The following is a 16,474-nucleotide window of genomic DNA, read 5'->3' as shown; positions in this document are numbered from 1 at the left end:
CGAAATCATTTACACAGTCCCCGAGCCAGAGGAATTAATCATACGCATTTACAATCGCCGACCTGGCGGGGAATCGAACATGAGACTCTCTGCACCGAAGACAAGTACGATGGCAATTATTGAGAAAGGAGTCGCACATCACGTCCAGTAAGTAATGAAAATAACCGTACTTAATTACTTTCTCACTTTTGAAAGTCGTAAGTTCAGCTTCCTTTTCAAAGGGTTCTGGGTTCGATTTAAGGCCGGGTGAGGAATTTATCCACGTCTAGTTATTTTCTCTGGCTGGAGGACTGGATGTTAGTTTTTTTATTCAAACACACATCTTCATAAATGTATAGCACACCACACTACTGACCACCACAGAAACACACAAAAATGACTGCATCCTTCCTCATAGATTTGCGTGAGGTAGGGCATCCGATCGTAAAACAGGGTAAAAATCCACATGTGTGACACACTTAGTACCCACGAGCGGTGCAATAAGAAAATTTGAAAGTCGTGTGTTTCAGTTACGGTTATCAACTGCCCATTATTGTAATCGGCTTTTTTTACAATTGGTTTTACGTCGTACTGACGCAGATAGCTCTTATGCCGACGATGAAATAGGAATGGGAAGGAAGTGGCCGTGCAATTAATTAAGGAACAGTCCCAGTATTTGCCTGGTCTGAAAATGGGAAACCTCGGAAAACCATTTTCAGGGCTGCTGACAGTGGGGTTCGAACCCACTATCTCCCGAATGCAAATTGATAGCTATATGACCCAAGATATGAGGCCACTTGCTCGGCACTATTTCCTTTGTCTGAAAATTAATTACGATGGGATACAGAATAATATTTAGCTATTTAGTTAATGAAAGAAATGGGAACGACATTATATTTAAGATAAGAAAGATAATACCCGTCTCCCAGTATCTCGTAAACGACGATCTGGGAGAGGGTATGTGCTTATTGTCATCTTTTCTTATTTTTGATACATGCAGGATTCAAAAGTTGATATTGTATAGCATAATTAGAAAAACAAAGAAAGCACAAATAAGAAAGTGTCTAGAAAACATGATTTACCAAATATAACACTTAAATGATTTAGGAATTGAACAGAGAAAGAATGTCGTGAAATGAATACATTATGGTAAGAAATGGAACTTTTAAAAAATAGACTTCTCGGACATGCTATAGAAGTCCATCAGATATCCCGGAAACACCAACCCCCAAAGTCAGGGTCACCTCAGTCCGTGCATACCACGTCTGACATCTCAAATGAGTATTAATATTATATTACCAAAACATTCAATTTAAATAGAATATGATAGTACATTAATTACATTTTATAACTATAATCTACGTACCTAATAAGTTTAGCTCTAGATATCAACAAAATTATGTCTAGGTTACCTTGAGGCACAATTCCGTCACTCACTAGCATGTATTCATTCTTACCTCCATCAGTTTACTTGTCCACATTGCCTTAATAATGTTGAACATTTTTGCAATTATTCCTGGGTTCATCCACCCTCTGGAACGACTTCATATGAATGAGTGTGCTTTACATTCTGATCATGACGAAGGACATCGTTAACTTACTCTCGTTTCGCTAGAGACATAATGCCACCTCATCGACCGCATATGACATGATGACAGACAAAGGTTCCCAATGGCAATATTTACATGTTTGCTTTTCAATTGTCCCAACATTGTTAGGACAGAGAGATTCATTCACTCGTTCTTACTGGAACTAGTTCTACAGTTACTACATTGTTTCTGTACTGTTACTTCAGTCATTTACCTTCGTGTGTTTTACTGTGAGCTGAATGGTCAGCGTAGTGACCTTTGGCTCAGAGATCTCCGAGTTTGATTCCAGGCCGGGTCGGGGATATTAATGTTAAATTATATATCCCCTTGGTTCAAAGAATGGTTATTTGTGCTGTCACCAAATTCTTGCAACTCACACAACACTACCCTCCATCACACTAAGACGCAGTTTCCTACACACGGCGGTAAATACCGCTCACCCTTGTCGGAGGGTCCGCCTTACAAGGTTTGCACCAGGGTAGCTATAGCCACACGAAATTATTATTATTATTATTATTATTATTATTATTATTATTATTATTATTATTATTATTATTATTATTATTATTATTATTATTATTATTATTATTATTATGGTATTACCTCGTAACCTGTTTCCAAACCACCCGCAACTTTTACAACAAAAAGTGCCTTTCTCCGTCCCTACAACACTGTCATCAAACTAGTACCGCTGTATGCATCTGAATGCCTTATCCTGTCCGAGAAATGTTTGCTTGCGCATTTAGAGATGAAAGAAAGAAAGATCCTACACACTATACTTGGCCCAAACTACAAAAATGGCATCTACATTAGAAAATACAGGCAAGAAGTATACTCTAAGATAGAGAAGATCACGGACACAGTCCGTAAAGGCAGAGTTCGCTTTTACAATCATGTACGACGGATGATCGACTCTCGATGAACGAAACATATCTTCAGTATATTTGACTCAAAACAAAAAACGGCAATGCCATGGTACGTTAATGTCAAGAAAGATCTTAAGGAACTGGGCCTACAAGCAGAAGATGCACAAGACCGAAATCTTTTCAGAGCAGCCATCAAGCCTTTTGGGACTTTCCGGGACGAAAAACGGGCAACTGGTGTTAAATGGACAGAAGAACGTCGTGCTAAACACAGTGAGCTAATGAACATGATGTGGATGAAGCGAAAAATGAACAAATGCCAGAATGTAAAGTGAGGCTTATCGTGGTCCCTAATAATAATAATAATAATAATAATAATAATAATAATAATAATAATAATAATACCAAGCTAGGTGACCATGCAGTTAGAGTCGCATATCTGTGAGCTTGCATTCGTGAGATGGTGGGTTCAAATCCCACCGCCGGCAGCCCTGAAGATTATTTGCAATTTTCAGACCAGGCGAATGCTGGTGCTGTACCCTTAATTAAGGCCACGGCTGCTAACTTCCCAATCCTATCACTTTCCCACCCTTGCGTCGCTTAAGACCTTCGATCTGTTAATGCGACGTTAAACCACTAGCAATAAAAAGATGTTATTTATTTTACGTTCCACCAACAACTTTTACGATTTTCGGAGATGCCGTGGTACCGTAATTTTGTCCCACAGATGTTTTATTATATGCTTGTAAAGGCATGGACAGGATCACGGCCTCTAACTCGGGAGAGTTAGTCGGATTTTTGAAGGGTGGGAGAAAGTCCACTCGATACTCCATATCGTACGATGTTCGCGTGTAAAAGATCTCCTGTGACATATTTGGTGTTTGACATTAACGTTAATTAACATTAAAAGAGGCAACGACTTCGTACACGGTGACGCGCCATACTTTGCTGAGCATGACGAAGGACCTCGGTGACTTGTTCGGCTCGCTAGAGATACGAGAATGCCACTTCACCAACCGCGTTTGTTATGATGATAAATAGAGTTCTCTAATGACAATATTAACATGTTTGCTTCCACTTGTCTCAAGAGTGTCAGGACAGAGAGATTATTCCATTTTTTGTTAACTCTTTCTTAGAGGGGTTAGTTCTACGTTTATGTAGTATTAGACATTTTTGACATACCATCGTTTACGAAGAAAGAAGCCCCTGCGGGTTGGGGCGGCACAATAACACCCACGGTATCCCTTGCCTGTCGTAAGAGGCGAATGAAAGGGGCCCCAGGGATCTGAATTTGGGAACGTGGGTTGACGACCACGGGTCCTTCAGCTGAGTTCAGGCAATGCTTCCACTTACTTGTGCCAGGATCCTCAGTTTCATCTAACCTATCCGACCTCCCTTGGCCAGCTCTTGTTCTTTTCCGACCTCTATGGTATTCGAGCACTCTAGGCACTTCGTGGCCAATGTCTTTCTTTGACCAATACCTTCATTTTTCGAAGTGTCGGATCCCTTCAATTTTTCTCTCTGATTAGTGTTATATAGAGGGGGGTTGCCTCGTTGTACTACCTCTTAAAACAATAATCACCACCACCACCACCACCACCATCACCACCACCACCACCACCACCACCACCACGTATGTAGAAAGAGGATATTTTTGATGTTCCATCGTTCGTATAGAGCAGGATATTTTTGATGTGGTCCCATTTATTTTTTATTTTTAGAATTTGCTTTACGACGCAGCGAATCAGACAGGTATTAATGTGACGATGGGAGAATAACTGCCTAGGAGTGGCAAGGAAGTGGCCGTAGCCTTAATTAAGGTACAGTCCCAGCATGTGTCTGGTGTGAAAATGGGAAACAGCGGAAAACCATCTGCAGGGCTGCTGACAGTGGGGTTCGAACCCTCTATCTCCCGTATACAAGCTCACAGCTGCGCGTCCCTAACCACACCGCCAACTCGCCCGGTCATAGTTCATGTAGAACTCGAAATTTTTTGGCGTACCATTTGTTCACGTAGAACTGGACATTTTGATGTCGTACCATCGTTTTTCGAAGTGTCACGCCTTTCCCTTTTTCTCTTCTGATTAGAGTTAATGAAGGATGGTTGCCCAGTTGCCCACTACCTAGTCCGCACTTCGATTAGTATCGCTGTTCAACCTTATTCGTATTTATGAGATAAACTGGTTAAGTAATAAGACGTCCTGTTCGCCTATGTGGTGTAATGGTTAGCATGATTAACCACCACCCACGGAGGTCCAGGTTCGATTCCCGGCTCTGCCACGAAATTTGAAAAGTGGTACGAGGGCTGGAACGGGGTCCACTCAGCCTCGGGAAGTCAAGTGAGAAGTTGGGGGGTGGGGTGTTCGATTCCCACCTCAGCCATCCTCAAAGTGGTTTTCCGTGGTTTCCCATTTCTCCTCCGCGCAAATGCCGAGATGGAATGTAACTGAAGGACACGACCGCTTCCTTCCCTGTTCCTTGTCTATCTCTTCCTATCTTCCCATCCCCCACAAGGCCCCTGTTCAGTATAGCAGGTGAGGCCGCCCGAACGAGGTACTGCTCCTCCTCCATGGTTGTATCCCCTACCGAAAGACTCACACTCCAGAACAGCGCCCTTGAGGCGGTAGAGGTGGAATCCCTCCCCGATATCGAGGGAAGTACCAACCCTGGAGGGCAAACGGATTAAGAGAGAAAGAAGGAAAGATATAGGACGTCTTCATCGAAGCATATGACGAAGATCTACACGAAATATGAAGTATATTATCTCAATCTGAACAGTGGTTATAATATAAGTAAATGATTGTAAAGTAATGAAAACAAATTAACAGTAGGACTAGAATTAACGTCATCCTAAGGAATTTCGAGAGAATTTTAGGGAATGTGTTACTGACCTATAACCCATATGACAGGAGGGAAGCCTTTAGCAGGGGCCTTGTAGGCTGGTTCTTTGTGTATCTGCTCCACAGCCTTTGGCTGCATGATCATCCCCTGGACACCATCCACAGGCTGCACGCTGCCATTTTCCTTCATCCCCAGGATCTTGAGGACTGCAGTACGGAAGTCCTTATACACGGCGCTAGGTTCTCGCTCCCCATTCACCTGTGAAGTAAAAAAGTAAATCACGAATTAGTTATGTAAATAGAAATGCAGGGAAAATGACTCACAAGTGGATGTCGTCATGTAGTTTTCTAGAAAAGTGTTGAAATTTTGAGGATTTGCCCTTCATTAAAAAGTGTTTTAACCCTGTTCGAACGATTTTACCAATGGGCTTTATTTTGTTCAAAATTTATGGTTTAAAATCTATCCTCAAAATTTTGTAGTCTTATTCCAGCAGATACTTCCGGCTTGTCTCCATGGCGTAGTCGCCTGCGCATTAGTATTGGGAATTAAAGTTTCTGACTTTGAATCCGACCTTCATTATTCTTATTTGTTTTTAATTTTTCTTATAATTTCATGTTTTGTACTATATATTTTTATTATATCAGTCCGCCTCTGTGGTGTAGTGGTTAGTGTGATTATCTGCCACCCCCAAAGGTTCGGGTTCGATTCCCGGTTCTGCCACGAAATTTGAAAAGTGGTACGAGGGCTGGAACGGGGTCCACTCAGCCTCGGGAGGTAAACTGAGTAGAGGGGGGTTCGATTACCTCCTCAGCCATCCTCGAAGTGGTTTTCCGTGGTTCCCACTTCTCCTCCAGGCAAATGCCGGGATGGTACCTAACTTAAGGCCACGGCCGCTTCCTTCCCTCTTCCTTGTGTATTCCTTCCAGTCTTCCCATCCCCCCGCAAGGCCCCTGTTCAGCATAGCAGGTGAGGCCGCCTGGGCGAGGTACTGGTCATCCTCCACTGTTGTATCCCCCGACCCAGAGTCCGAAGCTCCAGAACACTGCCCTTGAGGCGGTAGAGGTGGGATCCCTCGCTGAGTCCGAGGGAAAAACCGACCCTGGAGGGTAAACAGATTACGATCGAACGATATTACATCAAATATATTATTTGTTGTTGTTTTTCTATTTACAATATTAGTAAATGTTAACAAAAGAGACCACAGCAAATACATAAATTATTGAAGAAAAAAGAGACCGAGCGAGTTGGCCGCGCGGTTAGGGGCGCGCAGCTGTGAGCTTGCATCCGGGAGATAGTGGGTTCGAACCACACTGTCGGCAGCCATGAAGGTGGTTCTCCGTGATTTCCCATTTTCACACCAGGCAATGGGCTGTACAATTAAGACAACGGCCACTCCTTCCACTCCTAGGCCTACCCCATCATCGCCATAAGATCTATCCGTGTCGGTGCGACGTGAAACAAATTGTAAAAAAGGGAATGTATCAGTAAAAGAGAAAAGTCATAACCAAGGTCGGACTCGAACTCGCAACCTTCAATTCGCAACGTCAATGCGCTAGTAACTACACCACGGAGACAAGCCGGAAATTTTTGCCGGAATAAGACTGCAAACGTGTAAAGATAGATTTTAAACGTTAAATTTTGAAAAAATAAGACTCAGTCCGCCTCTGTGGTGTAGTGGTTAGTGTGATTAGCTGCCACCTCCAGAAGCCCGGGTTCGATTCCCGGCTCTGCCACGAAATTTGAAAAGTGGTACGAGGGCTGGAACGGAGTCCACTCAGCCTCGGGAGGTCAACTGAGTAGAGGTGGGTTCGATTCCCACCTCAGCCGTCCTGGAAGTGGTTTTCCGTGTATCCCACTTCTCCTCCAGGTAAATGCCGGGATGGTACCTAACTTAAGGCCACGGCCGCTTCCTTCCCTCTTCCTTTCTATCCCTTTCAGTCTTCCCATCCCCCCGCAACGCCCCTGTTCAGCATAGCAGGTGAGGCCACCTGGGTGAGGCACTGGTCATCCTCCCCAGTTGTATCCCCCGACCCGAGTCTGAAGCTCCAGGACACTGCCCTTGAGGCGGTAGAGGTGGGATCCCTCGCTGAGTCTAGGGGAAAAGCCAACCCTGGAGGGAAAACAGATCAAGAAAGATAGAAAAATCAGACCCATTGGCAAAAACGCGGAGTAAAATATTTTTTAACGAAGGACATGTTTTCAAATTTTGAACACTTTTCTACAAAACCACATGGCGACCTCCTCTTTTTAACATGAAAGTTTTGTAGGCCAATCGAGTGTCAGAAGCGGTTCACCTAGTATCACATATCGTTGCCAGGGAACTGGTGGTATGAATATGTCAGCAGGAAATCAGCCTGAAGGGATAGCTCAGACAAATTCACAGATAGCAGTTTGAGATATTTCAGATTTGGAAACGTTTCATTCAAGGAGAGGTATCTTCATTCTGTTGGAAACATTTTAGTCAGACGGAGCCAGTTTAGACGGATGTGCTAGTTGCTGTAAAACACTGAACCTTGAACAGTGAACAGTAGCATATACCAACGACTCATTTATACCCGCTACCAAGGAAGCCTTCTATAAGAAAAGATCATTGCTGACATCTAAGGTGACTAGCATGCACGTTCGCAAGAAATACATAAAAACGTTGGTATGGAGAATTGGACTATATAGGTTAGAAAGCTGGACTCTCATGAAGAAGGCAAAAAAGGAAATCCAGGCCTTTGAAATGTGGTGCTAGCGTCGCATGTAAAAAAATACCCTGGATCAGTAGGGCAAGCAATGAAGACGTGCTGAAAAGTTTGAATGAAAAATAACAGGTAGAAAAAATATTAGAAAGTGGAAGGAACAGATTAACAAGTGACCTAGTAAGACATTCAAACTGGTGCCCCAATCTGATGGAGGGAACGATGGAGGCCAAAAGGAGAAGAGGAAGACCAGCCATGTAAGGTTGAGGAAATAAAGAAGACAGTACGTTCTTGGAACTCAAATCACGGTAGTAGAGTGAATCACAACTGGTTATTGGTAGACTGATAGACTGTCTGTGGACTACAAGCAGAGGAAGGGGGTACTGGCGGTCAGACCCCACCCAATGGAAATTTTACAAAAAGAAAATAAACATAAACTAAAAATAAACTATAAAGTAAATAAACACTCAAAGACATAATTGTAGAACCAACAGATGTGTTGAATCTATTTTTTATGAAGGCTCGAAAGTTGGATTTTAGTTTGTAAACTGACCGTACCGTACGCTGTAAAACTGTTGACTTTGATCATATTGTTCTTTTTTATATTTTAATGTGAGATTTTCTAATGTACTGCAATCTGAATATTACCATAATTCATTTGTATCAGTGTCGTTATAATGACAAGTCATGCATGCGCGCACTACACACGCACAAGCACCTTCATTGTGTTCTACCTACAGACATATAGACTGCCAATGAGCAGCAGGTTTCTGAAACCTCAAAAGTGCCATCTTAGGTCACTACACTACCCCGATGCATTAATGTAAAATAGTAGCCGAAACAGGAATATTGGACAGGAGATCATTAAAATAATTAAGAGCACATCGAAATAATAACACTGATTAATTAGACATATTGGGTCCTTTATTTTACTGTTAAAAAAAGAACGACTGGTATATCAATTTACCAATGTTCAAAAATAACCAACCTGATACTGTATAGGCTTTTGGGCTTATGCCGTGTCAAGAAAATAAGGTGAAATTCTTAACGTTTCACAGCGAACTGTGCTCTGCGTCCTCAGAAGAAATCTCGACTGCCCACGAGAAAGGCTTCTTAAACAATGACACTTTAAATTTGGACGTTATAATAGAAGTGGAAAATGGCACGTTAATTCGCCACCAGATGGCCCCCAGGACGTAGCAACGCTAGCATTTGAAGCGGAAGCTGACCGAACCATCATAATCAGTCTAAGTGGTTCACATAACGTGTTTGCGTAACACATGACATTGGCAGATGTACGGCATAGACACAAGCCTGGAATGACAACAATAATCAACCTGTTTTAGACCGAGCTTTGGTCAAATCTGTTTCAATTCAACTCTCGTAGAGCATGATTCACACGTATTTTCAGGTTTGTTTCTCCAATCCTTGTCCCATTTCTCTACGGTGTCGGGTATGATGTGAGATGAATCTGCCGTGGTAAGTTATTATGGCCGGATGCCCTTCCTTACGTCAACCTCATCAGAGGAGTTAATGATATGAAATGAATCACGTGATATATGATACTAGGAAGGGAGAGGGCAAAACCTCGTGCTGGCACATAGACTACTCCTGTCCAATAGCACAGATGGATCTGCTCAAGGCTTAAGTCTCCATCCGACGGACGAATCACTATCAACAGTGCCGTATGCCCTCACTCCATGTGAATATTGCGGAGAGGTCTGGAATTTAATCCAGGCTTTTGGCACGCGATCTAGTGATTGGAAATTGTATACTACCACCTCTTCTACCCTGCCGGCCAACATTCTCAGAGTGAAAATCTTTCGATCAACGGGACTCGAACCGGCTAATCACGGTGTCAGACCGTTTGGACTTCAACGCCTTAACGATCATAGCCACCAGGTATTTTCAGGTACAGTTATGAAATTACGCTAATAAGGCGATAAACGTGCGTGTCCTTTGAGTTTAGGTCTAAAGTATGTGAGCTTTAACTTGAAAAAAAAAAAATGTTACAACTGAGCTGTGACTTCTTTTGGTATGTTCTCTTTCATGACTGAACTTAAACCATTACATGTATTCTCTCCGAAATACTGTACATCTCTGTAAGTTTTCACACATGAACATCTTTCGTAGGAACATACAGATTACCTCTATTCTGGAAAGAAATGAATGGATACGGATTTTTTAATAATAATGTTTAATGTTATTTATTTTACGTCCCGCTAACTACTTTTACGGTTTTCGATACGCCACGGTGCCGCGATGTTGTACCGCAGAAGTTTTACATATCAGTAAATGTACCGCTACGAGGCTGACATATTTGAATACCGGTACATTTAAATACCACTGGACTGAGCCAGGATCAAACCTACCAAGATGGGGTCAGAAGGCCAGCGCCTCAACCGTCTGTACCACTCAGCCCGGCTAAGGATTTTCTTTTTGTACAACAGGTTTCTTGCATGTATCATATTGTAGAGAATTGGCTAACATCTTTAAGACAAATCCTGAGGTATATTCAATAATATTCTGTGATAAAATACCTAACACACTATTTCGGTTGATACAAGCTTACCAATCCTTCCACTCTAATTTTAACAGTAATTTTGACATCCTTATAATCATCATCATCATCATCATCATCATCATCTGTTTACCCTCCAGGGTCGGCTTTTCCCTCGGACGCAGCGAGGGATCCCACCTCTACCGCCTCAAGGGCAGTGTCCTGGAGCTTCAGACTCTGGGTCGGGGATACAACTGGGGAGAATGACCAGTACCTCGCCCAGGCGGCCTCACCTGCTATGCTGAACAGGAGCCTTGTGGAGGGATGGGAAGATTGGAAGGGATAGGCAAGGAAGAGGGAAGGAAGCGTCCGTGGCCTTATGTTAGGTACCATCCCGGCATTCGCCTGGAGGAGAAGTGGGAAACCACGGAAAACCACTTCCAGGATGGCTGAGGTGGGAATCGAACCCACCTCTACTCAGTTGACCTCCCGAGGCTGAGTGGACCCCGTTCCAGCCCTCATACCACTTTTCAAATTTCGTGGCAGAGCCGGGAATCGAACCCGGGCCTCCGGGGGTGGCAGCTAATCACGCTAACCACTACACCACAGAGGCAGACGACATCCTTATAAAATAGCTTTAAAGATGTCCGACTCGTCGGCTGAATGGTCAACGAATTGGCCTTCGGTTCAGAGGGGCCCGGATTCGATTCCCGGCCGGGTCGGGGATTTTAACCTTCATTAGTTAATTCCAGTGGCCCGGGGGCTGGGTGTTTGTGCTGTCCCCAACATCCCTGCAACTCACACACCACACATAACACTATCCTCCACCACAATAACACGCAGTTACCTACACATGGCAGATGCCGCCCACCCTCATCAGAGGGTCTGCCTTACAAGGGCAGCACTCGGCTAGAAATTAGAAGAGAACGAGACCGCTGTTGTTCAATTACTAACACCAGCAAAACAAAAAGTTAACTTATAATCAAATGTTGTAGTAACATTATTATGATGCCGCACTCCATCACAAGGGGGCTAACGCCATCAAATATGAAAGTGTATTACATCATCTAGATATGACGTAAATATTCCCATCGTGATCCGCGCGATATCACTGTATCTACATTTTAGTGCAGTACGCTGTCCGGCTCCATGGATAAATTTTTAGCGTGCTGGCCTTTGGTCACAGGGGTCCTGGGTTCGATTCCCGACAGGGTCGGGAATTTTAACCATCATTGGTTAATTTCCCTGGCACGGGGGCTGGGTGTATGTGTTGTCTTCATCATCCTTTCATCCTCATCACGACGCGCAGGTCGCCTACGGGAGTCGAATAAAAAGACCTGCACCCGGCGAGCCGAACCCGTCCTGGGATCTTCCGGCACTAAAAGCCATACGCCATTTCATTTCAGTGCAGTATGCTGACAGGTTGTCATACCTGATACACCCTTTGGGTGGTGGGGCGTAGAATACATTCACGCTACCCATTACCTATCGTAAGGAGCAAGTAAAAGTGGAAACATTAAACCCTCTTAACTTTGGAGATTTTTGGAGACCACGGGTCACCTAGTTGAGTCGTATATCATTTCCTCATTTTCATCTTTCTTCTCCGACCTCGCTTGGTCAACCCCTGTACTTTTCATGCCCTTCGTGGCCTTTTCCTTTGACGTTGCCTTCATTTTCCAAAGTATCAGACTTCTTTCTTTTTTCCCTTTTGATTAGTGTCAATAGAGGATGGCTCCCCAGTTGTACTTCATCTTAAAACAATAATCACCACCAGCAGTCAGACTAACAGGCACTTCTGTTTTATTAATATCCATGGCGGTGGAAGCAGAAGGTGAGATTTATTCTGATATCGCCCTGTTTATCGACCTGTAGTGCATTACGTGATAAAGAGTGGAGTAAGACGTTAAAGGAATTGATAATGAATTGCCACGTGTTAGATTTTCTGATATTAACTGTCGTCAGAATGAACTGACGTCAGCTTTGTTCTTGATCTATTTATGTTTCATTCCATTACGCAATACATTCATAGCTTAATGTAATTAGAGTACTTTTAATATGACAGAATATTTTTCACTTTTTTTTTTTCACTTATTGCTGATATGCATTTAGGGCTGTCACGCAGCTGTTGGATTCCATATCAATTGTTTACATGGTTTTTTCTTAAATGATTTCAAAGAAATTGAAAATTTATCGAACGTCTTTCTTTCTTTCTTTCTTTCTTTCTTTCTTTCTTTCTTTCTTTCTTTCTTTCTTTCTTTTTTCTTTTTACAAGTTGCTTTACGTTGCACCGACTCAAATAGGTCTAATGGCGACAATGGGATAGTGGGATAGGAGTGGGAAGGAAGCGGCCGTGGCCTTAATTAAGGTACAGTCTCAGCATTTACCTAGTGAAAAATTGGAAAATACGGAAAGCCGTCTTCAGGGCTGCCGACAATCGGGTTCGAACCCACTATCTTCCGAACGCAAACTCACAGCTGCACGGCCAACTCGCTCGGTCTTAGTACATAAATCCAGTCCCTAATTCCTCTTCCTATTGGGCACAATTTATCCTCGTGAATTCCAAACTTATCGTCATGGTATGATCTTTCTCACCTTTAAACCAACCCCTCTGTCTTACTGGTCTACTAATGTTATTTCACGCCATCTCTTCACTTGCCGGGCTCAGTGGCTCAGCCGGTTGAGGCGCTGGCCTTTTGACCCCAGGTTCGATCCTGGCTCAGTCCGGTGGAATTTGAAGGTGCTCTAATACGTCAGCCTCGTGTCGGTAGATTTACTGGCACGTAAAGGAACACCTGCAGGACTAAATTCCGACATATCGGCGTCTCCGTAAAAGTAGTTAGTGGGACGCAATGCCAATTACATTATATCTCGAAACATACCTCTTAGCCGAGCAACTCGTCTCCTTACTCTCAATTCTTCCCAGCCCAAATATTGTAACGTTTTCGTAACACTACGATACTTCTTACTTGGGAATTAACGAGAAAGAATCGGGTGAGCCAAGGTGCTAAGACGTGCACGATTTATTCAGAAGAAGGCAGGATTTGATTCCAGTCGGGAAGTGGAGAGTTCAGAAAAACGATTTCCTCTTGTGGAGATGTACACTTTCTTTGTTTCTTTGTTTCTTTCTTTCTTTGTTTCTTTCTTTCTTTCTTTCTTTCATAATCCGTTTACCCTCCATTGTTAGTTTTTCCCCAAGACTAGGCGAGGGATCCCGCCTCTACCGCCTCAAGGGCAGTGTCCTGGAGAGTGAAAAATTCGGTCTGGGATATAACTGGGTGGACCCTGTTCCAGCCCTCGTACGAATTATCAAATTTCGTGGCATAGTCGGGAATGGAACCCGGGCCTCCGTGGATGGAAGCTAATCACCCTAACCACTACACCAAAGAGGCAGACGAGATGTACACTTACAGACACGAAAGTAGATTGGGCTTGTACGAATGAATATCGTGAAACTTTGTACACCTCGTTCCGTGTTATCTTTCTTGTCTTACTCTTTAATATACAGGGTTGTTCACAAGTCACGGTATATTCTCTTTATTTTATTTTATTTTATTTTATTTTATTTTATTTTATTTTATTTTATTTTATTTTATTTTATTTTATTTTATTTTATTTTTATTTTTATTTTCTTTTATAAATACAACAAAAATTAACATTTGATTTATGCCATAACGTGTATTGAACATCGTGTGTCTTAAAAATTTTGTGATAACCACCATTATCGCTGCACAACTGAATGCGACGCGATATTCGATTAGAGGTATCGTAAAGAAAATCTTCTGCTTCTCTCACAGCAGGCCGCAGTTCGTCCGAAGTTCGGTAGTGCTGTTTCTTGACATGTTCCTTAATAAAGCTCCAAAAAGCAGTATCTGGAGTGGACAACTCAGGGGTACACACAGGAGTTCTTTTACATGCCAGTAAATCGATCAACATGAGACAGCTCAGGCCAGTGATAATTCAGCACCCTGTAATGCTACGGGCCTGAGCTGAGTCTTGCATTGCTTCCAATAACTGATCTGGAATCGAAGCCGCTTAGTTGGGCTCAAAAATTCGGCGCCCTGCCGTCAATAACTCAGCCCGACTCTCCAGAAGAACTGGTACTGTGAAGAAGATTGTGGCCGAGGGCAAGGTTAACGGGAAAAGAATAATAATATTAATAATAATAATAATAATAATAATAATAATAATAATAATAATAATAATAATAATAATAATAATAATAATAAAATTAAACATTATAAAACAGTGATCAAACCAGAAGCAGAATTTCAATGGCCAGATGGAGATACTCGAGCTAAAGGAAACGACTTCTTATTCTTCTTATTCTTTTACCGCTTTTCCCATATCTGTGGGGTCGCGGGTGCGAACTGTATCGCGCATATGGATTTGTCCCTGTTTTATGGCCGGATGCCCTTCCTGAGGCCACCCTACATCACTATTGCGCGTTTGTGGTGGTTGGTAATGTAGTGTGTTGTCTGAATATGAAGAGAAAAGTGTTGGAATAAACACAAACACCCAGTCCCCGGGCCAGAAGAATTAATCAGACGCGATTGAAATCGCCGACCCAGCCGGGATTCGAACCCGGGACCCCCTGAACCTAAGGCCTCAACGCTGACCATTCTAGGGTTGAGCACTATGTCCCTGTTGCGGCACACTGTGCCGGTGCACATTTATTTATTTATTTATTTATTTATTTATTTATTTATTTATTTATTTATTTATTTATTTATTTATTTATTTATTTATTTATTTATTTATTTATTTAGCGTATGGCTTTACAGATACAACACACAATGATTTTGAAGAACAAACTATATTATATTTATATCCAGGTTATTTATATAGCTAACTGTCTCTGGAAGCGCATGAGCATAGTCAGTGATATCGCCACTGTACTTTCTTTTTGGACATTCACTGATAATGTGCAGGATGGTCTGCTTAAAGGCATCGCAGTCGCAGTTAGGCGTAGGAATTATTTTCCACTTGTAGTGGAAATCTGCGCAGTTATCATGGCCCGATCGTATCCTGTTAAAAGTAGACCAGGTTTTCCGAGGAAGCTCAAATCCAGGTGGCAGTGACGATCCTATGTGTGGCAAAGTTGACTCAGGCCTAGTATCTTGTCTTCCCTGCCATTCCTTAGTAATATTGAAGTTGGTATTCTTCAGTTCTATTGCTGTTCTTATTGGTGGATTTCGGGACGATTCAGATGAACATCGGCGATGTCGTCATGTATTGGTAATTGGGGATTATTTATTAATTTCTTAAATTCCCTGAGGAGAGCGTTATATTCCGCTGTTCCGGAACACCGAGTGTCAGTTGTTCCGAAACATTCTCAAGCGAGACCGAGACAGTAACTCCCTATCCCGTCAGCAGCGCCACTATACACTGCCCTTCGCCCTTCGCCTACTATAGAGCGTTCCAACCTTAAATTGCAGTACAGCAGTAATGGGATAATTCCGTCTCTTTCCTCCTCCCATGTTTTGCGTGTAGCGCTGTCCTACTCTAATGCAGCGGGTTTGCCAAATATCCGTAAATCAGAATGCTATCGGTTAAAATGGGTGAATATCGTGTTATGTACAGAATTTCAAGGCACATTCGATGCCGTTAACAAAAAAAATGTAAAAATATAATTTAGTGTGAAAACGGTAATATAATGGAAAGTTTCGCCAAATGCAAAATCTTCATTGCATAGAACTTATCATGTCATAACTCCTATTTAATATTCATGAATTTCCTAATTTTTTCACTACGGGTAAAGAAACATCTCAGCTCGATGTAGATAAGTTTATTTTTAAGTTTAAATGATAATAAAATGCAGTATATGCGTTTATTTTCAGTCATGTTCAGGGAATTTTATGTGCAGACACGAAAAAGTCAGTCGCTGGCCAGTGTCTTTTCTGTTGAATTTGCATGGAGGGTCAAAGCGAGGCAAATGGTCTTCAGATATGGAAGTTATTTTTAAAACAATCCCGAAGTTCTTATCTTGCTTAGTTCTTAATTTGTGACAGGAAGAATATC

General features: G+C 42.5%; 1 protein-coding gene across 1 annotated transcript in view; it reads right to left on the bottom strand.

Moving 5' to 3' along the window:
• LOC136872197 (adenylate kinase isoenzyme 5) overlaps positions 1-16,474 on the bottom strand; it is a 327,365-nt gene that overhangs the window by 35,839 nt on the left and 275,052 nt on the right. Inside the window, exon 6 of the mRNA XM_068227364.1 lies at positions 5,323-5,530. Coding sequence (XP_068083465.1) covers positions 5,323-5,530 — 208 coding nt within the window. The remainder of the gene's footprint in view (positions 1-5,322; positions 5,531-16,474) is intronic.

The sequence above is a fragment of the Anabrus simplex genome, chromosome 4 (assembly GCF_040414725.1).
Source record: "Anabrus simplex isolate iqAnaSimp1 chromosome 4, ASM4041472v1, whole genome shotgun sequence".
Taxonomy (NCBI): Eukaryota; Metazoa; Arthropoda; class Insecta; order Orthoptera; family Tettigoniidae; genus Anabrus; species Anabrus simplex.
The sequence above is the reverse complement of the archived record's forward strand: the minus strand, read 5'-3'. Positions and strand labels throughout refer to the sequence as shown.